This window comes from Bos mutus, chromosome 2, assembly GCF_027580195.1.
Source record: "Bos mutus isolate GX-2022 chromosome 2, NWIPB_WYAK_1.1, whole genome shotgun sequence".
Taxonomy (NCBI): Eukaryota; Metazoa; Chordata; class Mammalia; order Artiodactyla; family Bovidae; genus Bos; species Bos mutus.
The window spans coordinates 131385360-131409704 of NC_091618.1; the positions used below are offsets into that span (position 1 = coordinate 131385360).

The window sequence follows — 24345 nt, forward strand, 5'->3', positions numbered from 1 at the left end:
TTGGACTGTGAAGAAAGCTGAGCGCGGAAGAATTGATGCTTTTGAACTGTGGTGTTGGAGAAGACTCCTGAGAGTCCCTTAGACTGCAAGGAGATTCCACCAGTCCATTCTGAAGGAGATCAGCCCTGGGATTTCTTTGCAAAGAATGATGGTAAAGCTGAAACTCCAGTACTTTGGCCACCTCATGCGAAGAGTTGACTCATTGGAAAAGACTCTGATGCTGGGAGGGATTGGGGGCAGGAGGAGAAGGGGACAACAGAGGATGAGATGGCTGGATGGCATCACTGACTCGATGGACGTGAGTTTGAGTGAACTCCGGGAGTTGGTGATGGACAGGGAGGCCTGGCGTGCAGCGATTCATGGGGTCGCAAAGAGTCGGACATGACTGAGCGACTGAACTGAACCGAACTGAGGGGATCATGCAGTTAAAAACCACAACTTCTATGTATCAATAAAAAATGTTCAGAAGCATGTAATGCCAGTGTTAACTTACAGTAGGAAAAGGAAGCTTGTGGTCTCCCTTGAGTCCACATGGTAAATGAGTCCACAATGTTTAGAGAGTATTGGTAAATACTCATGTTACATTTTATTTAGTTTTATATCCTTCCACCAACATTTGTACCAGAGTATTAGAAGTAATCCAAGAAGGCTGACTGTTCTGCTAAATTCAACCTCCTCTGTAAATCTCTTCTACATTTAATTCTTTCAAGAAATGTGGATTAATCACCCATTGGATTTTAACACATTTATTCAAATGTGACTGTAAAATAATGATGAAGGAAACATCACAATACTGACTACTATTCTTTTTACAGTCTAGACCTTAACAACAGTGCCAAGCCTTGTCCCTTTCAAGCATCACAGTCCTTGGCAAGCCTCCACCAGGACTAAAATTCTCCTCTAACATAGTGAGTCTGTTAATACCCATCATACCACAGGCTTCAATTTCTAATATCCAATTCCCCAAATCAGAACTGTATCATCTTATTTCCTCATGGTGGGATGACAGAAACTTTTCCTTTTTAAAAATATGGTCCAAAATATAAAGGGAAAAACATTTAAAACACATAATTGAAAAGGTTAATTACAGTAACATTTATGTAACATTTAATGATGTTTCTGCTAGAATTTAATAAACCAAATAACTTGCCTAGCATATACTCTTGAATGTTTGTGTCAATAAACCTTTTATTTTTACCCAGAACACCCTTGGTGATTTATATTTGTATGATATATTAAAACATTAAATCTGTAAAACTAAAAATATCCTCAAAAATTAGATTGACAAGCCACTTGAAAACTATGTAAATCAAATAGTTTTCCTAAATCTCTGAGAACTAAATAAAATGACCTGACTTGACCATTACAAAAAATATGTAAAATATTAAAAACACAAAACTTTTGGTTGAAGTATTTCAAAACATTCAGGGCCTACTATCCAGCATTAGTGGCTCAGTCATGTCTGACTTTTTGCAACCCATGAACGGTAGCCTACCAGACTCTTTGTTCCATGGGATTTTCCAGGCAAGAATACTGGAATGGGTTGCTATTTCCTTCTTCAGGGGATCTTCCCAAACCAGGGATCAAATCAAACTCCCCCACTGCAGACAGACTCTACCGTCTGAGTCATTAGGAAAGGCCCAAAGTACAGGCATTAGCTGGGAAAGAACACGACAGGGCCTACAGAGAACATTACAAGTGAGCACTGTACTATACGACCTCAAGAGGGAAGCAGGGTATACATTCATAAATCATGGAACTTACAATGCTCTTTACCATCTAGTATGTCCTATAACATCATGCTGTTGGCTCACTTTACCAGCTGGGCCCATATCTGCTCCACCTTATATAAAGATTTAGCTCCTACCCAGCAAATAAGCCTTACCCCAGCCAGTCTGTTGTCACCTGCCAAGTTGGATGGGACAGGGACAGAACATGATCAGGAAGCCCAGACAGATGATATTAGATTTCTGTGTTTAAGTCTTGTCTACTGTGACAAAAAAAAATATGTGGAATATTCAAGACTTCTAACTTAACTGCTGGTCACATTACTCATCAAAGATGACCAAAAAATGACATTTTACTGGGGCTATCACTAGCTCGCCCAACTTTATTACATTGCTAAATGGAGTCTGAAGTTTAAAACTGTGATCAATTTGGTCATTACATAAAATACCTGTTCTTTTCCCAGAGAAAAATAAATGTTGTCTTGATGAAGCTGTCTAGACACCAATTACCACAGTCTACTGCAATGTGATAAACAGTGAAGACTGAATAGCTTCAGTTATTTTTCAGTTATTCAGCACTCTGAATTGGTTCACCATGGGACTAGGCCAATTTACAAAACATGTGAAAAAATAAAAACTAGGGAAATGTTGAAAATGCAGCTTAAGTGTAAAGATCGTGCCATGTATCCACAGAAGAATCAAGCACAGAATCTTGAACAGTGGGTAGTCATTAGACACTCAGGTCATCTAACAAAAACAGAACCTTGAAGTGTCTTCATGTGTTCGTGCTCAGTCGCATCTGACTCTTTGCGATGCCACAGACTGTACCTCACCAGGCTCCTCTGTCCGTGGGATTCTTCTGGAAATAATACTGAAGTGGGAAGATTTCCTCCAGGGGATCTTCCTTGACCCAGGAATTGAACCTGAATCTTCTGTGTCTTCTTCACTGGCAGGCAGATTCTTTACCACTGAGCCCCCTGGGAATCCCTTGAATGTTTCCATATGAGATCCTAGAAAACCCAGTTCTAAGTGCTGAGTTTTTTATACCTGAAAACATTAGAAAATCATGACAACTGTGTTTAAACAAGTACTCCTATTTACGGATGACCTGTAAATAAAACCTGTACTAGTGAAACACCAATGACAATGGTTGAAAAACATTTAACAAGTAAAATACACTTCTGAAACAACCATTTTTGCGCTTAACTAGGCAGAGCTAGGGAAACAGGTTCTGAAACTGGCTTTGAACCTGACAAATAGCATTCACTGAACACTTGTTATGGCACTAGTTAAGTGCTTCTTCTGAATTAACCCATTTAATTCTCACAGCTTAGTACGGTCGGCACTATTATTAATCCCCATTATATACACGAGGACATACCAAAGCAATGTGACTCACACAGCTGCTAACAGCTAAAACTGTGACCAACATTCAGATTCCAGAGCCTGTGATTGTGGTAATACGTAATACTATCTCTTTATAAACTAAGTTTTATTATGTAACAGGAAACTAATAAATGAAAAATTAGTAAAAATGAAAAACTAGTAAAATCAAAATAAGTAAACAGACATTTTCAAAAGGCTACAGAAACAAATCAAGGAAAGGAAATTAAGAAAGCTATACACAAGAGAAGGTGAGATGACAGAAACTACAAATCGACAAAATAATAGTGGGGAAAAAAGGAAAAATAATTGAATGAAAATATCTTTGACAGTCTAAACTACTTAATAAAAGGCATAGGGGGAAAAGAAGCATGAAGGAAACATTAGAACGCTGAAAATACTCTGTATCTTGATCTAAGAGGTAGTTACAGATGAATGTTTAAGTATGTAAAAATACCTCATACTGTAAACTTAAGATTTGTATATTTTACTGTATACACGTATGTATAATGATGTAAGAGTATAAATACTTTTAAATATCTTTAAAAACATGAGGTGGCTTTGAGGCTCTATTTACTACTTCAAATAATAGGATTAATTAAATGATCTACCGTCTTACCAAAAGTATTTTTAGAGCAAAGTGGCAGTATCTCATGGGACTTACCCTACCCATTTTAACCCTTGATAATAAATGTATCCACATGCTTGACTTTTCAGGCTTTTGGGTCTGCCTTAAAACAAGAAACTACAGGAAACAGACAATCTAATCCAGGTTAATTATTTTCAAATAGAACCATCCAATTGAAAAAAGCAGTGCCTTCTCAAATCTCCCTAACAGCTGGCAAAGCTAAACATGGCAAAATCTCAGCAAAGGAAAGCCTGATAGCTCACATAATAGCCTATTATCTTATCTTTCTAAAAAAAAAAAAAAAAACTTCCATAATTAACTCCACATATGAAGTCCTAGGGCTTCCCAGGTGACACTACTGATAAAGAAACAGCCTGCCAATGCATGAGACGTAAGAGATCCAAGTTCAATCCCTGGGGTTGGGAAGATTCCCTGGAGGAGGGCATGGCAACCCACTCCAGTATACTTGCCTAGAGAATGCTATGGACAGAGGGGCCTAGAGGGTTGCAAAGGGTCCTTAGGGTTGAAAAGAGTTGGATACTTCTGAAGTGACTTAGCACACATGATGATGTCCTAATTTTCTCCCTGGCTCCTTTATAGAGCTATATACAATAAATCCAATCCTCAATTCAGTTCAGTTCAGTCGCTCAGTCGTGTCTGACTCTTTGAGACCCCATGAATTGCAGCATGCCAGGCCTCCCTGTCCATCACCAACTCCTGGAGTTCACTCAGACTCACATCCATCAAGTTGGTGATGCCATCCAGCCATCTCATCCTCTGTCGTCCCCTTCTCCTCTTGCCCCCAATCCCTCCCAGCAATCAGTCTTTTCCAATGAGTCAACTCTTCGCATGAGGTGGCCAAAGTACTGGAGTTTCAGCTTTAGCATCATTCCTTCCAAAGAAATCCCAGGGCTGATCTCCTTCAGAATGGACTGGTTGGATCTCCTTGCAGTCCAAGGGACTCTCAAGAGTCTTCTCCAACACCACAGTTCAAAAGCATCAATTCTTTGGCACTCAGCTTTCTTCACAGTCCAACTCTCATATCCATACATGACCACTGGAAAAACCATAGCCTTGACTAGACGGACCTTTGTTGGCCAAGTAACGTCTCTGCTTTTCAATATGCTATCTAGGTTGGTCATAACTTTTCTTCCAAGGAGTAAGCATCTTTTAATTTCATGGCTGCAGTCACCATCTGTAGTGATTTTGGAGCCCAGAAAAATAAAGTCTGACACTGTTTCCACTGTTTCCCCATCTATTTCCCATGAAGTGCTGGGACCGGATGCCATGACCTTAGTTTTCTGAATGTTGAGCTTTAAGCCAACTTTTTCACTCTCCTCTTTCACTTTCATCAAGAGGCTTTTGAGTTCCTCTTCACTTTCTGCCATAAGGGTGGTATAATCTGCATATCTAAGCTTATTGATATTTCTCCCCGCAATCTTGATTCCAGTTTGTGCTTCTTCCAGTCCAGCGTTTCTCATGATGTACTCTGCATAGAAGTTAAATAAGCAGGGTGACAATATACAGCCTTGACGTACTTCTTTTCCTCTTTAAAACCAGTCTGTTGTTCCATATCCAGTTCTAACTGTTGCTTCCTGACCTGCATATAGGTTTCTCAAGAGGCAGGTCAGGTGGTCTGGTATTCCCATCTTTTTCAGAATTTTCCACAGTTTATTGTGATCCACACAGTCAAATCCAATCCTACTCCCATACAAAAGCCTTTAAATATTTGAAGATGACAAAATTTTTCTTCAGATTCTCTTGTCCAAGCTGAATACTAAACTTCGCTGTACTTTTCCTCATGATTTCCAGATCCTTCTCCATTCTAATCATCTCCCATGATAACTATGCCCCATCATTCTGAAGGACTTCACTGGTGACTCAGTCACAAAATCTAACTACAAAGCCTGCAATGCAGGAGACATGGGTTTGATTCCCATGGGTCAGGAAGATACCCTGAAGAAGGAAAGGGTAACTCACTCCAGTATTCTTGCCTGGGAAATCCCTTGGACAGAGAAGCCTGATGGGCTCCAGTCCATGGGGTCACAAAAAAGTTGCACACGACTTAAAGAGACTAAACACACACACTCATATCATTCTGAAACATACATTTTTTACAAGTGAGGGATGGGATGACACCTCAAGAATTCACACCTATCAGCTAAAACCCATGGTTATTTTTATATGAACTCTCATATACCAATCTAGTAAACTCCAGAATTGAGACGGAAAATCTAAATACAGAACTTCACATTTATCTCTAATTAAAATTTTATACAATAATATTCTATTCACAAGGTTTAAGATGACACTATCCATTCTAGATGAGAATTTCTGCTTATAGTTGTGAATCACCTGTTAACTTGCAAAAGCCATCTTTAATAAAAAATATTAAACAGGAGAGAGGCCAAGTAAAGGATCTTGCAGCACTTTCTGCATACATGCCTCACAGGTAACAAATATCCAATGAACTTTTCTGGAAATAACAGTCAGTCATGCAGCTATAATGCCACAATCTACCATGACCTACAGATTAATTCAAAAGACTGACTATGGTTTAAAACAATTCCTTTATCTCCCCCTCTGGTAATTCTATAAAACTAGGGTTGTTTTAGCATGACCTATTTCTATTCCAAACCACTGGTTTTCAATGGAAACAGTAATGTCCCTTAATAAGCATTCTGTAAAGACTTTCCTTCTCAGAGTCTATTTGGATGTGCACTGGTACCTTTTTAAAAAAAAGTTTTATATGTATGGGTTATTATCAATAAATTTCATTTCAGAAGAGTAAAACAATTTTTAAAAAGCAATTAGTAGGCTTTACAGGACTAAGACCAACTGCTCTAACCTTTGGTGACTTCTGTTATCACAAATTACTTTTGTTTTATACAAGAAGTTTCTGTTGCAGATAAAATATTGAGCTCCCAGGTACGAAGTCTCCTGGACTCACCTTAATACTCTTTGGGCTTCCCTGATAGCTCAGTTGGTAAAGAATCCACCTGCAATGCAGGAGACCCTGGTTCAATTCCTGGGTCAGGAAGATCCGCTGGATAAGGGATAGGCTACCCACTCCAGTATCCTTGGGCTTCCCTTGTGGCTCAGCTGGTAAAGAATCCACCTGCAATGCGGGAGACCTGGGTTTGATCCCTGGGTTGGGAGGATCCCCTGGAGAAGTGCAAGGCTACCCACTCCAGTATTCTGGCCCAGACTTGGTCTGCATTCATCTTGATTTCCCTCAGTACTTCCTAACTGTTTTAATGTGGCAGAACACTTATGATTTAAACAGCAGCAACTTAGCCACTTTTAAAGTTATATAACCTAAATTGGATCTCAACACCATGTCTGTACCTTTGCCTGTTGAGAACTACAAAGAGGCATGCACAGTCAGGGCAGGGCTATCACACAGCAGCACACTGGGCTGCACACTGCTAGAGGAGCTCTGCCAATCCCTGTGCAAAGGCGTCTTGTGGTGGCTGGGCCCTTCCTGGGGTTCCCTAGAAACCAATTCAATAGTTAAAAACATCAAATTAAGGTAGATACACTTCACTGGGATAATGCAAGTAATGTGACATTCTAAAACCAGGCTAAGAAGGTAAAGTTCTCTCAGAGAGAACTATATTAAAATATATTCACTGAAAAAGAAAAAAAAAAAAAAAGAAGCCTCAGCAGATTGATTTTGAGTCATAATAGTGTGTTTTGGACAAATTAAGACTATTTTATGACACGATTTGTTAAAAAAAAAAAAGGATAAATGACCAAGAAACTACCATTTCTTCCTTTAAACAGAAATTCTTAGTCTCTTATAACTAAAGAGATCACACCACTGTAGGTGCTTCTTAGAAATTCCCATGATCTGATTTAAATCAAATTTTAAGATGGCTTTCAGATACATAATAAAAGTGAACAAAGAAAGTGACTATGAAAAAAACAATATTTGTTTTGGTACTTAACCTCCTTCACTGTCAAACAACTTACTTGTGGTGATACCATATTTTACCTATACTATTTTTATTAAAGGATCTACCCACTGAAAATGAAGATGCCAAAAGCATACTATACCTTTACTTTTATCAGCTCTTTCCAATGTCCTGAATTTTAATTTTAAAAACTATACAAATCTTCATCAGCCGAGCTCTAGAGGGTAACTAATTCACTGGCAAACAAAAACTTAAGCCTCACTCAAACTGAAGCAGACAATTACAGAATATTTATTAAATGCAAAGATAAAAACTGACTGCCTAGATGACAAGTCATAGTGATCTGTTGCTGTCAAAAAATTGGAATCTCTATACACAAAAGAATGTCTGGAAATTGCTCTTAATTAAAACAGAATGACTGTAACAGTGTGCAGCCCTGGCATCCCAAGAAAGCCAAGATCTATTTTCAACAAGTTTTTGGAACATATGTGCAATATTTTAAATAAGTACATAGTTAAAACAAAGCTCAGTATAAAAACCTAAAATGATACTGTAAAACATGAATGGACCATAGTAAATGAATATTTCAGGATGCTACTACACTAATTTCTTCAAATAATTTGCTTTAGACATACATATTAAGTCTTCTTCCCTCTCATGATATACTCAGATAATTATTTACGTAGGAAAACATACCATGATCCAGTCTGTTCAAGGGAGCAGGGGGAAAAGAGCCTTCAATAAACGCTTCCTCAAAATAAGGAAACACAGGGAAAACAGGTTATCAACCAATATATTTATGGGCCCACATGAATGACTGGACGATTATATAAGATGTGCCCTAAGTTCTTTTAATATTAAAACATGCTATGTTAGTGAAAGGGGTTATTCTGCTACAGGCTATTTTAAAGGAAGCTGAGTATTTGCTTTTCATCTTGGGGAGAACACAAAGGATTCTGTGGAATGTTTTGTACAAATACATTAAGGTCCCTTAATCGCAAACTTCATGGTTTGCCAATTTTAAATAAAACATTACCAATAAAAAAGCATCAGAGACTTTTGAACACTCAAGACTTTGTAAATATTTCTTCACACAGTTCAGAAACACACTGCCAAACCAAAAGATCTTCGCAGAGGGGCTTATCTCATTAAAGAACCACAGTCACATTCAGTCAGGCAGAGATACACAGAGACTTATCAAAAATACTAACAGTATTATTTTCTTATGCTGTGTGTACTCAAGGGTTCATTTCCTCTCCATGAATGGTGTATTTTAAAACTGAAAACAGATCTTACCTCCTGAGTAAGCCTCAGTATAACTCCTTATGTTCATGTTTATTTATTTAACCCAGTATATAGCTTGTAACTCATTTGCAGTTTGAACTATTCTGTGTGATTGAAAACCTATACCCTATATGGACAGCTTTAAAGTAGAATGGCAAAAAAAAATTGAGAATCTACAGTTCTCTCTACCCAATACTTCTCTTCTCTCCCTACAAAAACCTTTATTCTACAATTTGATCATCACAGCTCAGGAAGACATTACATCTATGCTGATGATACTTTTAAAACATAAAAGAGGCAGTTTAACATAACGCTTCAGAGTATGAACTCTAGAGTTGAGAGGGGTTCAAATCTGAGCCTCACCTCTTACAAGTTATATGGCCTTGGGGAAGTTCACTTTTTCTAAAACGTGGAATAAACTATATTTATCGCATAGGGGTAATGGTAAGATTAAATGAACTACTTAGAATAAGTGTAATGTGTCAGTTATTGTTGCTAAAATCAAGAAGGTAAAACAATTCATACTAAAGCTAGTAAATTGGATTCTTTTTAGTATATATTATGTTGGCAGACATGGGGTCACTAAGAGTCAGATACAACTAAGCACAAAAAAATAAAATTTCACTTCTAATTAAAATTAACTACAGTATTCTTATTGGTTCTGTATCTCCAATCTTTCTTATTTTCATTTTAGTCACAAATGATCTGTTTCTAACTTTATATTGATAAAAGCACACTTCTAAGACTCTCACTGACTCTTTCCCCCAATACCCAACATTTTAAGTTTGTGAAAATAAACTTTAAGAAGCATGAGGGTAGGAAGACATCATACTTTATTTTTTAAAAATGTGTTCTACCTATGATAGCATGAATACAATATATGCTCACTAATAAATGGATCTTAATGCCTCTATTTCACTTGAAGTCAAGTGCATAAACACCTACAGGCTCATTTAGACTTATGTATTCTTGGTGCTTAAAGGTTGTTTTAATCCCAGTCCCTAAACTGAGTGCTGTAATTCATACTAGAAAAGAAAGATAAATGTGTGTAAATTATGCTGATTTGCATATGCTTTGGAAATGGGTGGGCATACACATAGTATTTCTCAATGCTGCAATATATTCAGCTTCACAAGTGTGTCCTTTTCCCATCTATGGAACAAATACGACAACCTCAAAGTAGCAAATCTGACAATAGATCGATGCTCATTTAAATATTAAAAATACTGAGTATTTTCTCTTGTGTAACGTCTTCTTTTTCCAAGAAGCATAAGAACAATCTCAGTAAGGACACTCACTAAAAAGCAACTGTAAATTCTGTACTCAAAAGTACCATATAATGGCCTCTGCCACACACAGGGATCCTGTAAGCTTACAGCTACAAGACATTAAGAAGATATGAGCGCTGTCTTCAGATACTTGAAGAGCTGCCATGTAGAAGAGTTCAGATTTAATTTTTTGTGTTCCAGAAGGCAGGACAAGTTATGAGAAAGAAGGCTTCTGATTTAAAGAAAGAACTTTCTGAAAATTAGAGCTACATAAAACTGAACCTCTTTTGAGAGGTTCATGTGAGGTAGTGAATATCGTATGGGCTTCTCTGGTGGCTCAGTGGTAAAGAATCTGCCTGCCAATGCAAGACACTCGGGTTCAATACCTAGGTAAGGAAGATCATCTGGAGGAGGAAATGGCTACCCACTCCAGTATTCCTGCATGAGAAATCCCATGGGCAAAGGAGCCTGGTGAGTTACAGTCCACAGGGTCGCAAAGAGTCGGACACAACTGAGCGAGTAACCACGCACGCATAGTAAATACTGTATCAATAAAAATGTTTTGTGAGTAGAAAAATGGTTTGGGGGAGTGATGTGGGAAAGTATTCGATAAACAGCTGGACTACGTGCTCACAAATATCCCCTTCAATCAAAATGTTGTTGGATTTCCTTAACTTAATCCCAGGTGATGGTCTGATGCACAACACTAACACGCCGTGGAAGTGTGCTTACCTGCCTGACGTCATAGAGCCTATCGCACCTTCATAAAGGGCAAGAGGCATTTTAAAAGCCTCCTATTTGCTTAACTTGGGGATTCCATTTTCTATGAATAGAACTAAATTAAATTCACTTCACTTTGTTAAGAATTTCACCTCATCCCTTGAGACAACTTGAGTGCCATAGTGCCCTGATCCCAAACCCACCAAGTGAATAGGAAAATTATAACAACACTGGTTTCATTACTTTATAATCATGTCTAAAATTCAGAAAATTTAGAAAAATGAGGAATGATAGTTTTCTGTCAGATAATTAGACCCTAACAACCCATCCACTACACCAGATCCACTATCAGAAGTACTACTTAGGTGGTATAATTAACTTGGTTGACTGTATTTCTATTTCTTATGTACTCACTAAGGTACTAAGAAAACAGTCATGACCATAAACCAAATATAACACTGTTTACAGGAAGACAACAACATGAGTAAGCTACAATACTGATCCTAAAAGCACATGGAGGTTCACTGCATTTTTGTTCATTTTTAAATATTCATAGTAAAAACTTAAAAAGAATACCCACAGCAAATATAAAATTCAACTCTCAGTTAATACAGACATGATATTGGTCTGTTTTTTAAGCTATATGAAGAACAGGTTATGATTCAGCATTCATGTAATTTTATCCAAATTCACCTGGACTCAAATTTGAAAATATTTACCTGCTAATTAATACCTAACTTACACTCTAAATCTCAGAAGAATCAAGTTCTTAAGCACTGTTTAGAAATAGTTTCATTAATATAACTGAAAAACACTTCATTGGCACTTGGGGTTAAAGACACTATCTTATATTAGTTTTTCTTCTTTATTTAATACAAGATGCATAGTCGTATTATATCAGACTTCATGGTTATTATAGTCTAGGCCATTGTAAAATTAATGGTTTTGATCCTTTAGAATTACATCAATACATAAAATTATTTGGTTTCCTCTATATTTCTTAGGATTTTCAAAGTCTAGAAAAAGCTATCATTGTTTAACAGCTAAGACTTCTCATAGTAGAATTAGGATAGGTGTCAAGTGATAGGAAGCTAGTCCTGGCTCTGATCTTATTTTACCTTGACTATTTCACTTAATCTCCTGGGTCTTGGTGCTCATCCATAAAAGAATGCAGATTAGATGATTTCAAAGGCTCCATCTAGTTTCTGGTTGTCAATATTATGACCTCATCCTGAGTATACCCCTTCAATAGGACAGGTATGATATCCTTATTCTAGCTATCACAATACATTACTGTGGATAAAACCCACAAAATGTGTAAAGCCAGGAATGTTTAAAAATTGTGATTAAAAAATACACTGGCTTGAAATACGGGTTAAATATCAAGAACACTAAACTTCTTGTCTAGAAAGCATAAACTCTATATGCTGTAAATAAAACTCTGAAAAGGTGTGAGAAACAAGTCAAGCAAGATAACTCACTCTACCAACTCTTGAACAAAAAAGGGCAATCTCTGAATAGTAATTTCTTGACACGCAATGTCTGTGGCACCCATTCTCTCTCTACGCATGTATGTGTAAGAGGAAGATGATACTTTTATGGCATAATGGAATCAAGAGTATGGAAGACAATGTACTCTTCGTTAATACCTGAGGAAACTACCTTCCTAGTTAATAATAAACCAAGATGTACGTAAATGTTTTTTGTGTCAATATTTATATTGAATATATAAAACACACAGTTAATTCCTTAACTCTAACACTATTAAATTCACATCAATAGTGCTGATGTACTACTGTGAGTTATTTCAACAGCCCCATCTTAGAAAACTAAGTTAATCCAAGTGAAAATATGGATTTCTTTTCTAGGATAGAGTAATTCACAGATGTTAGTTTATAACTATGAAATCAATAAAAGTAAATAAAAATCCCGCCAATATGTAGTAACAAATGGCCCATGTAGTATAAATGTGGTATACTGAAAAACCACCTCCTTTCAGAAATACCAATATTGAGAAGTGTAGCTACTGAGACTTTGGTTAATGCCTATTGAAAAAGCAATGTCAGAAGAATGTGAGTTATATAAATAAAATTATAGCGTCAATATGTTGGAGAAAGCCGTCCTGGGTACAAGGCAGGAAATGTGTGTGTATTTAATTTATAGCTCAAAATATTAATAGTAAAAATAGACAAAAAGTGATTGTGAACCAGAAAGAGTTCAGGTTTCTTTAAAGAGCCTGGTTGAGATGGTGTGTATGTAAAACAACTGAATGAAGATGTAAGCTGGTATTGTGGTACTGTGATGATTTAAACCACAAATGCCTTCCCTATTTAAATATTCCAATCAGTACTGTTAGGACACGTACCTCGGAGAATTCTTTCCTCATGGCAACGAAGAAAGTCCCAGATTCTAACAGTGCCGTCATCAGAGCATGTAGCAAATTTATTATCCGTGGGTGAGAAACTGTTACGTGAAGACACACAGCAGGGGAAAGAAGTCAGCATTTCACAGGTTATCTGCGCGTCTCAGACAGGGAAAAATAAAACACTGCGCTGCGCGATAAACAGGAGAGGGAAGCATCCAACGTGAAGGGCCTTAAAGAGACTGCTGTTAGCTAACAACCTATCTCAACAAAAGAATAATTCACAGTAGTTGCTTCTTAGTTTTCAATCATCAATATTCAGAGAACTTAATGAGGGTATTATTAGTACTAATGCTATCCAGACTCCCCACAGTACAGTATTTCCTATGGTATCAACAGAAAACATAGAGCTGATTAAGTATAGAACTAAACAAATTCTCTTTGCAATATTCCTGTAAAGTCTTTTAAAATCACATAGGAATACTGCTCAAAAAAAACCAGCATCAGCTTCTGCTTTGAACTTCATATAATGATAAGCTGAAAAGTTTCAGGCAGGCTGTTTTAAGACTAGTTGTTAAAACATTCCTTCATATGATGTTTCTCACTTATGTAAAAGGTTTGTGGAAAATGTTCACACCTTCTTTTCACGCAAGTTATCCCATGAATGTTACACTTTTTGAAGGAAACTAACATGGGGACATGCCGACTGTTTAAAGCCAAAGAATATGCTGCAAAGGAGGGATCCATTTCTTCCTCCCTGTAAAAGACCATCAAGTTTCTCATTTAACTCTAAGAACGCCCCTGAACTTCTGAACCTTATGCTTAAGAAAGGACCACTTTTGAAAATTCAGTGTATAGTCAGGAGAATAAGGCACAGTCTTTGCAGATGTGTGTTTATCCAATAAGTCTTTGTTAAGATTCTGAAAGTAGAAACAAGTGACTACAGTGGACGATGTTTCTATAAAGATGTCAACCTCCTCCCTCGTGTGGGTGGCACAACCATAAAGAACGCTGCTTAGCTTTCTTCTGAAGCTGCAGCATTTCTTCAAGCTTGTTTTTGAAACTTTTTCTTTTCCATTTCTACTATACATATCTCACTGATATGTAAAAATATACAACTTAATGAAAATATTTTAAACTCCCACTTATCATACATTTGCATTACTGATGTCAACAACAATGAATCAGAAGGAAAGTCCTACAGTCTTCTTGACAATGGTCTGCTCACAGCTCCAAAGCTTGAAAGAACCCGCTCATTAATCCATTAATGTTTGCCACATCCAGAGTTACTTGGAGACTTTTTAGCCCTACTATACTTTCCTTTTGAAGTCGTGGCATAACCAAGCCAACCAGGTCTTCACTTAAGCCTTTTTTTTCTTGTATTTTGTGAGAACTCTGAAGGTGTTTTCTGTAGGCTTTAGATTTTATTCAGTTGTATAATTAAAGACTGAATTCTTTATTTGGAATTAAATATTCTTATCTTACATAGTAGGTAATAAAAATGAATAACGTATACACATTATTAACCATAAATGAAAAGAGAAAACCAGTGCAAAATGCGGCAGACAATACATCTCTAACATATTGCAAAGGCTCATATCGGGACAACACTACTTCAGAAAAGTGCCAGCAAAATGGTGAATGTGTGAAAACAAAGAAAAATATTGTGTTTATAGGGTGCAAAAAGTTTCCCAGAATCTGACAGAACCCATGCATCTCTGCACCCAGAATACACTTAGAGAATAATTTAACCATGACAATAGGGACTACAGAAAATGGTATATTGTGTATAAACCTGGCCTCTCTAATCGCCTCCTTATGTGCCTGGAACATCTTGACGTTGTTCATGTTCGACTGCCAATATTTCACATATCCTCCGTGGTCTGCTGTCAACATCCACATGTCATTATGTGACCAAGTCATGGCTCTCACTGGGCTATCATGAGCCTGTGAAAACACAAAACATTTATAAACATCATATCAAAGACAATACAATGGAAGGCAATGATCTGTCCAATTATAAGTTTTAAAACGCCAGTAACACAGAATGATGCTACCATCTGATGATTACTGTTACCTGTAATATTGTTTCAAAATTGAAAGTGAGTCCATTCCACAAGGTGAACTCCCCACTAGAAGCTCCAGTGACCAACCTTCTTCCTTCTGGAGTCCACTGGGAAAGAAAAAGACATTATACAAGGTCACAAATCCACAACCTTAATTAATTTTTAAAACACTCAGAAAGTCTTTAGAAAATATCCAACAATTGACGTTAAGTGGACAATACTTTCACTTCAGAATATGGCTCAGATTTATAAGCAAATACTTAGCCAGAAAAGAAATTAACACAGTCCAAGGAAAACTCTAGCACTTGGCTCATTAAGTAAATTAAAAAGAGTAAGTGCATTACAATAACCTGTTAAGTTACACACACCTAGGCACCCTAAAGAGCATTTCAAAACAGAATATCTGAAGATCTACTTTTTCTAGAATACATGGAAGATCATCATACTAATAAATAAGATCGTCAGTCACCAGAAAAACTCAGAGACTGAATGAGTGAAAGATTTGGTTTATTACAGCTGCTAGTGGACCTTTGGGCAGAAAAGTTACCAGTGTTTTATGAAAATAACAAAACAAAACAGTATAACAATAAATATCAATTTAAGGAAATCAAGGCTATCAAACTTTTCCTGGAAACTAAATGTACAATACATATAAAGTTCTTCTTCATTCACAATATCAAGCAGTGACAAGTCTCATGCTAATCTAGCATCAAACAAGAAAAAAGCAATACAACAGAGGCATGACTAACAGTACCCCAGTATTTCAACGTCACAATCTGCATTCTGAAGGAATCTGTGGCATATGCTTATCAACTCAAAACACAACGTACTTTTTCTTTTATTTTCAAGTTTCTATGACAGATTACACACGTTTTCCATAGATGTAAACACAAGAAATATCAATACAACAATCCTACATTCCCCCGTAAAAAGTGTGACACAGGGCTGAAAAATACAAGGGTGCTTATAGGATGAGACATATGAAATCAAGTTTATTTGGTAAATTACACAGATACACATGACAAGCCAGCCTTTTACTGCTTACCTGAAGATCACGATTTTGATATCATTTTAAAAAACCCTTCTACTTTCCTAGTTTCTGCTATCTGCTATGGATCCCAACTCAGTAAAGACTACAGGCTACCACCCTGTAGACACAGGACCCACAGTCTTTATGTCTTTAACGCCTGTAATCTGGACTTGTCTTCACTATGTGCAAATTTCCTAAGACCTTATAGCTTGATTCCCAAATGAGCAATTTACCCATCTAACGAGATACAGCACATGGAATGCTCAGATTCTATTCACCTCAAAAAGGTTTTCTGTGTTATGTTAATGAGAAATTAAAATTAGCTGCACATCATACTCCTTTCACCAAATCCTCTGCCATACAAAATTACACTACAAATTGGTTGGCTCTACTAACACAAAAGCCATTCAAATAATGTTCCTTTTCTAATGTTTTCTACTGTAATAGGCCTCCGAAACAAAGAGGAGGCCTGACTGACTGTCACATTTGTATGGAGCTGAAGCCAGCATCTCTTTCAGCCCTCTGAGTTCTCTGGGCTGTCTATCACACCTCTCTAATAAGAAGACCTGCTTATTTTGCTCATTTGCCACAAATGTCTTTCCTCTGTCCCATTATTTTTTCAATTCTTATTCACTCAACTTTGACTATTAACTATCTTATGTTTCTGGACTTGATATACGGCTAACCAACAAGTACTTTCTTACTAGCAAAACACATACACAAAAAGATTATACTATCATCTATAGGAATATTAGCTGGATGCCTGGGACACAGAGATGGGAAGACTTCTTTATTACAAATCCTTCAAATTTTAATAATCTGAACCATGTCAATGTACTGTTTATTTTAATATTATATTTTAAAAATTTTAGCGAAAATGTATTGAGTACCCACAATGTACCTTCACCGATGACAACTATGGTCTACCTTTGGACTTCAGCTCTTCTTGGGTGTTTCCCTTCCCAGTAACCCTAAGAGTTTTGATTCACCTTGAGATGCTGTTCTCTCAACTGCAACAGAACATTTCTATTCAAGAGCAAGTCAGACACCTGCTGCAATATATATCCATGGCCAGCTCAGAGAGAATTCTACAGAAATTGCAACATAAAAGCAATCCAAAAGTACTACCTTACTAAACGTGGATATAATAGATAAACTGGATAGTCCAAAATAAAAATAAAAGCAATATACTGATTTTTATCCCAGTTATATATTTTAAACACTGCTTCATTTTCTTTGTCCTATTAAATATATTTGCAGGTTAATTTTTCAAAATTAATTTTTCCAAAAAGTATCAAACAGAATACTTACCCTGACAACAAATACTGGACACTTTACTTTATTTGTTGATGTTCGAACAAACTTTGTTGTTACTGCATTCATAGGATTATTCAACATCCCAATAGGTGGAACCAGCTACAAAAAAAGAGAATTAGATTTAAAGAGCTTCTGATCATGCACAGGGTATAAACCAGGGACATGGTAAGGTAATTATTTCAACATTTAAAGACAAATTCAGGACCATACAGGACAGTATTGTAATATATTAGTCTATAGTAATCAAATGAAGAAAATGAAAGTACAGGAAAGTTAAATGCCTATTATTTATTACTAAATAAACAATAAAATCAAGGGCCAGATTTCCCAAATTACTTCTCAAAGTCAACACACTTAAACATATTCATAACAAGCAAGGTTTAAAATTAACTTCTCTATTATAAGGACTCTTAGGCAGTGCAACCTTTTGCTGGACATTGCTTTAAGCCCCAAATCAAAAGTTCATCCATTATCAGATTAAAAGAAAAATTTAAATGCAGGTTAAAAAAAAAAACATGGTTTATGCAGATACACTATCCTTTCAGGAATGTTTTAATTATTAAAAAAAAAATGTAAAAAGAAAAGTCCATGTTTACATTAGAGATCTCATAGTTCCTAGGTCCAAGCAAAGAGGTTTTTATTAAACAAATATGACATATCTTATACTTACATCATTATAATAACCTGCATCAGGCTGAATTGCTCGCATATCTCTCTGGTCTCTTTGCCATATTCTATTCTGTTAAAAATCAATCAATCAATCAATCAATCAATATATAGTCTATACTCAACTTGAAACTTAAGTAAATATTTACAGAATGTAAGCTGTCATCAAATGGGGAAAAAGAAGAATAAAACTTTTTCACTATGTTCTAAAACATAGATAATAGTATTTATCTTAAGAGATTTCCCCCTTTTCCTACTGACATTGTTTAGAATTTCCTCTCTTTGCTCATATTATGCCCAACCAATCATCCAAGATGCTGGTGACCCCAACACATTCTCATAGACAGACATTCCCAATTCCTTCAAATTCCTCAGCACAAAACAATTCCTCTTATCCTGGTCTTGGTTTTCTTAACTCCTCCCAAACTCTCTTAGTCTAGTTTTTCAACTGAAACATCTGAAAAAGCCTTAATCTACCTTTACCTCTGAATGAATATTTTTCTGCTAAGTCCCTGCAACATACAAATTAGGCATATAGGTCTTTCAGCAATTTGTCTCAGGTAATGAGAAGGCAATGGCACCCCCCTCCAGTACTTTTGCCTGGAAAATCCCATGGACGGAGGAGCCTGGTGGGCTGCCGTCTATGGGGTCGCACAGAGTCCACAGAAGACACGACTGAAGCGACTTAACAGCAGCAGCAATGAAAAGCAGACAAATTTTCTTCATAGGAAGCAAAACAGACCAAAACCCGATTAAAGTGGAGATGGTAATAAAAAGCAAAGGGACTTAAAAAAGGTTAAGATAAATGAAGAACTCACGGGGAGATGTGTCAAGCTGACCCAGGCTTAGGTAGACCCCTACTCTGCCTTCACACGCCCTATCAGAGCCGTATCAGAGTTTCACCCGACAAGACTGTAGCACATGCTCAATCCTCTAAGTAAACAGAGGCCCTTTCCTTGAGGGCCTTGAAAAGTCCAGCGTACTGGACACACACATCACTACTCTGAACACATGTTCTCATACAAATATCCTTATATTGGTAATCTCTTAACATTTTACATACACTACAAGTTTAATGAGTGCTTTACAATTGGAACAAAAGTACTCTGATATATGTTGTGAACCTTTAGAACAAAGTGTATTTTTAAACTAGTGTCTTTAAAATTTTTTGAAATTATTCATGCATTCAAAGGGAAAAAAAAACCCACCCAGTACTCTACTTAATTGAGGTTACTGGCCTCATTTGAAATGTTATTTCATCCGCCTAATGCAAAAAACACAGGTATACTCATTACCCTACATTTTAAAACTTTTCTTCTTTTTAAAAAACCGAAGTTTGGTCATCTAAAGCACATTAACTGAACTTACCTCCAAATACTTAATTACAGATGGATTATAGTCTATGGTTTTTCGGTTTACTGCTTTTCTCATTCGTTTTCCATCAAAGGTAAGCTGCTGCATTGCTTGCTGCTGTGCAAAATCTGGTCGCTTATAAAACAGTTGTCGAGGTGCCTGGTGTTGGAACCTTGGCATATGGAAAAACCGAGGAGGAGAACCAATTTCTGTAGCCATGGCGATGTTTTCGTTCTATGACACCTGGGAAAGGAAAAAGTACTTTCACTACAAATATGTCAGCACTGTAACACTACCAGAAAACATTTTTAAATGAACATTTTTTTACACTCCTGTACCTTTTTCTAATATGCATCATTTCTAGCTTTTAGTCAACCTATTTACAAAACGAACAATTTGACTTAATGGCAGAAACCAGTTACAATTTGAAAAAAGGTCAATTGACAGATTAAGTGCTAATAAGTATTTGTTGTAGGGGTTTCCCTGGTGGTCCAGTGGTTAAGAATCCACTTGCAATGCAGGGCACACTGGTTCAATCCCTGGTCCAGGAAGATTTCATATACCATGGGACAACTAAGCCTGTGAGCCACAACTACTGAGCCCACGCTCCAGAGTCCAAGGACTGCAACTACTGAGTCCATGTGCTGAAATTACTGAAACCCACGCACCCTAGAGCCCGTGTTCTGCCATGAGAAGTCACTGCAATGAGAAGCCTGAGCGCGGCAACTAGAATAGCCCCTGCCTGCCCCAAGTAGGGAAAAGGCAATGGCACCCCACTCCAGTACTCTTGCCTGGAAAATCCCATGGACAGAGGAGCCTGGTAGGCTGCAGTCCATGGGGTCGTGAAGAGTCGGACACGACTGAGCGACTTCACTTTCACTTTTATGCACTGGAGAAAGAAACGGCAACCCACTCCAGTGTTCCTGCCTGGAGAACCCCAGGGACAGGGGAGCCTGGTGGCTGCCGTCTATGGGGTCGCACAGAGTCAGACACAACTGACGCGACTTAGCAGCAGCAGCAGCAGCCCCAACTAGAGACAGCACATGCAGAGCAATGAAGATCCAGCACACCAGCCCCCAAAAAAGAATAAATAAATAATTTAGTAAGTATTTGTTGTAAAATTTAGCCTCGTGGAAGGAAACATCTGTTTTTCAGAGCTTGGGGCAAGTGTATTTTGTACGTGTAGGGTGGCTAAACTGCAGGGGAAAGGAAGGTAAAATCACTTGAGAACTGTTCACATTTTTAAAATGAAGTTTTCATCAGATGTTTGATAATAAAACAGATCATTTTAAGTTTATTGTAAGACCCTCATTTTATACAAGTTATTTTAAAAAAACCTTAAGCTTCATTTCTATCCTCTTAAATTTCTTAGGACGAGTATAAAAAGTAGAATAAACTATCTTATTTCAAATGAATACTAAAAGTATGTCTATCTAATTTCAGGCTCAAAGTAACAACCACAGAAATGTATTTCTCAGTATGTACAGCTACATTTCTATACAGGCAATATTAGGCTAACATCTGAAGAAAAAATGTTAGGGGCTTAGTTTTTCAACTTTAGTGCTCTCCAATTAAATTTACATTCCAGTAATACAAATGTGCATGAATTAAAAACACATTTCAAGCATATTTTAAAAATCAGATCATGAAAAATATATAAAGGGTGTTAGCATTCCTGCATTTTTGTTTCAAAAAGAGCAATGATTATTTTTCTATATTCTTACATTTGCCTTTCTTAATTCCAGACACTAAATTAAGGACTTGAAAATAAATTTGTGATTTCCTGTGGATGAAAATCAGTACTACTTAATACATCCTTGTCACTTTACTGTCTCCTGAAACCATCTGATGATGGTAACAGAAAGGAAATGGAGGAGGAAAGGTGGGAGTGGGGAGATTAAGTCCTGACTCCCATGATACCAAAAATAAATAGAAACTTCCCTGGAGGTCCAGTAATGCAAGGGACTTGGGTTTACTCCCTGGTGGGGGAACTAAGATCCCACATGCCTTGGGGCAACCAAGCCCATGTGCAGAACCAGATATGCCCACGTGTCGAAATGAAGACCCAGCACAGACAAACTTTTGAAATTAATTTTTTTTTAATTTGAGAAATAAAACATGTTGTTGTGGTTGGTGTTGTTCAGTTGCTAAGTCATGTCCAACTCTTTTCAACTCCATGGACTGCAGCACATGAGGCTTCCTTATCCTTCACTACATTCCAGAGTTTGCTCAAACTCGTCCATTGAGTCAGTGATGCCATCCAACCAGATTATCCTCTGTTGCCCCTTCTCTTCCGGCCCTCAGTCTTTCCCAGCATCAGGGTCATTTCCAGTGAGCTGGCTCTTGAAGTTTTGGAGCTTCAGCATCAGTCTTTCCAAAGAATATCAGGGTTGATTTCTTTTAGGGTTGACTGGTTAGATCTCCTTGCAGTCAGTCCAAAGGACTCTCAAGAGTCTTCTCCAGCTCCACAGTTCAAGAGCATCAATTCTTCAGCACTCAGCCTTCTTTATGGTCCAACTCTCATATCCATACATGACTACTGGAAAAACTATAGCTTTGACTCTATACACTTTTGTCAGCAGAGTGATTCCTTTGCTTTTTAATTTGCTGTCTAGGTTTGTCATAGCTTTCCTTCTAAAGAGCAAACGTCTTTTAATTTAACTGAGGCAGTCATCATCCACAGTGATTTTTCAAGCCCAAGAAAATAAAATCTTCCACTTTCCCCCTTCTATCTGCCATGAAGTGATGGGATTGGATGCCACGATCTTAGTTTTTTGAATGCTGAGTTTTAAACCTGCATTCTTTCTTTCCTCTTTCGCCCTCATCAAGAGGCTCTTCAGTTCCTCTTCATTTTCTGCCATTAGAGTTGCCGGGAGAAATATCAACAGTCTCAGATACGCAGATAATACCACTCTAAATCTGAGGCTGTTGATATTTCTCCTGGCAATCTTGATTTCAGCTTGTAATTCATCCAGCCTGGCATTGTGCATGATGTACTCTGCAGAGAAATTAAATAAACAGGGTGACAATACACAGTCTTCACATACTCCTATCCAGTTTTGAACCAGTTCATTGTTCCATGTCCAGTTTTAACTGTTGCTTCTTGACTGGCATATAGGTTTCTCAGGAGATAGGTATGGTGGTCCGGTATTCCAATTTATTTGAGAATTTTCCATAGTTTTTTGTGTTCCACAAAGTCAAAGGCTTTAGTGTGGTTAATGAAGCAGAAGTCGGTATTTTTCTGGAATTCCCCTGCTTTCTCTATGATCCAACGAATGTAGGCAATTTGAACTCTGGCTCCTCTGCCTTTTCTAAACCCAGTTTGCACACCTTGAAGTTCTTGGTTCACGTACTGCTAAGGCCTAGCTTGAAGGATTTTGAGCATTACCTTGCTAGTATGTGAAATGAGTGCAACTGTATGGTTGTCTGAACATTCTTTGGCACTGAAATGCGAACTCATCTTTTCCAGTTCTGTGGCCACTGCTGAGTTTTCCAAATTTGCTGGCATATTGAGTACAGCACTTTAACAGCATAACCTTTGAGGATTTTAATTAAACAGCTCAGCTGGAATTCCATCATCTCCACTAGCTTTGTTCATAGCAAAACAATAAGACATGAATGTAGTATTATTTCCACTACTCTGGAACAATTACGGAAGACCCTAACAAATGTTAATTTGTAATGAGATGAGACAGGGCTTCCCTGGTGGCTCAATGGTAAAGAATTCGCCTCTAAATGCAAGAGATGCGGGTTGGATTCCCTGGATTGGGAAGATCCCCTGGAGAAGGAAATGGGAACCCACTCCAGTATTCTTACCTGAGAAATCCCAAGGACAGAGGAGCCTGGCACGCTATAACACATGGGGTCACAGAGAGTCGGACACAACTTAGCAACTAAAAACAACACCAGTGCAATGAGAAACATTCTCTCTCTCTTTTCAAGCTGTGCACGTATGAATTAAACAGACTACAACTGCCTCAATAAAGCTGGTGAGGGAATCTGTTTATTCAGCTATCTCATGAGTCCAATTAAGTTTCAGCATCCAGACTTCAAATAAAGGCTTTAATTTCGATGCCTCTGTCAATAATTCTAAAAGAATGCAGCTTTGGTAAGTATACTTTTAAATTACTATTTTTTCACTTTATAATCATCAAATTTCTAATTTTATTAAAATAAAATTATCCTAATATTCTAGTTTCTATTATTGATATCAAATGAGAATAAAGATTTTTATACATATCAAAAGAGGCTTAATTATTCAGCCAAAAAACCAAGGGAATGAAGTGCTGACATATGCTACATGATGACTCTCAAAACCACTACATAAACAAAAGAAGCCAAAGATAAAAGGTCACGTAATATACGCCTTCACGTGCACTCAAATCCAGAACAGGCCAATACACAGTGGCAGAAGCGCACTAGTGGTTGGCAGGCAAAGGGAGAATGGGGATGGAGCTTCCTCTGATGATGGTGGAAGTATCTGGAACTAGGAAGAGGTGGCAGCTGCACAACAGAGAATGCACTGAGTAGTACTGAATTAGACACTGAAATGGTTAGACAGTGAGTTTTATGTTATACAACTTCTACCTCACTTAAAATATAGGGGTTTAGTCCACTGGAAAAA

At 37.3% G+C, this 24345-nt stretch overlaps 1 protein-coding gene across 1 annotated transcript in view; it reads right to left on the reverse strand.

Annotated features, from left to right (window-relative positions):
- WDR33 (WD repeat domain 33) overlaps positions 1–24345 on the reverse strand; it is a 109795-nt gene that overhangs the window by 42047 nt on the left and 43403 nt on the right. Inside the window, 6 exon segments of the mRNA XM_070359878.1 lie at positions 13293–13390; positions 15085–15236; positions 15367–15462; positions 17697–17801; positions 18373–18441; positions 19737–19964. Of these exon segments, the coding sequence (XP_070215979.1) occupies positions 13293–13390; positions 15085–15236; positions 15367–15462; positions 17697–17801; positions 18373–18441; positions 19737–19940 (724 nt within the window). The 5' untranslated portion in view covers positions 19941–19964.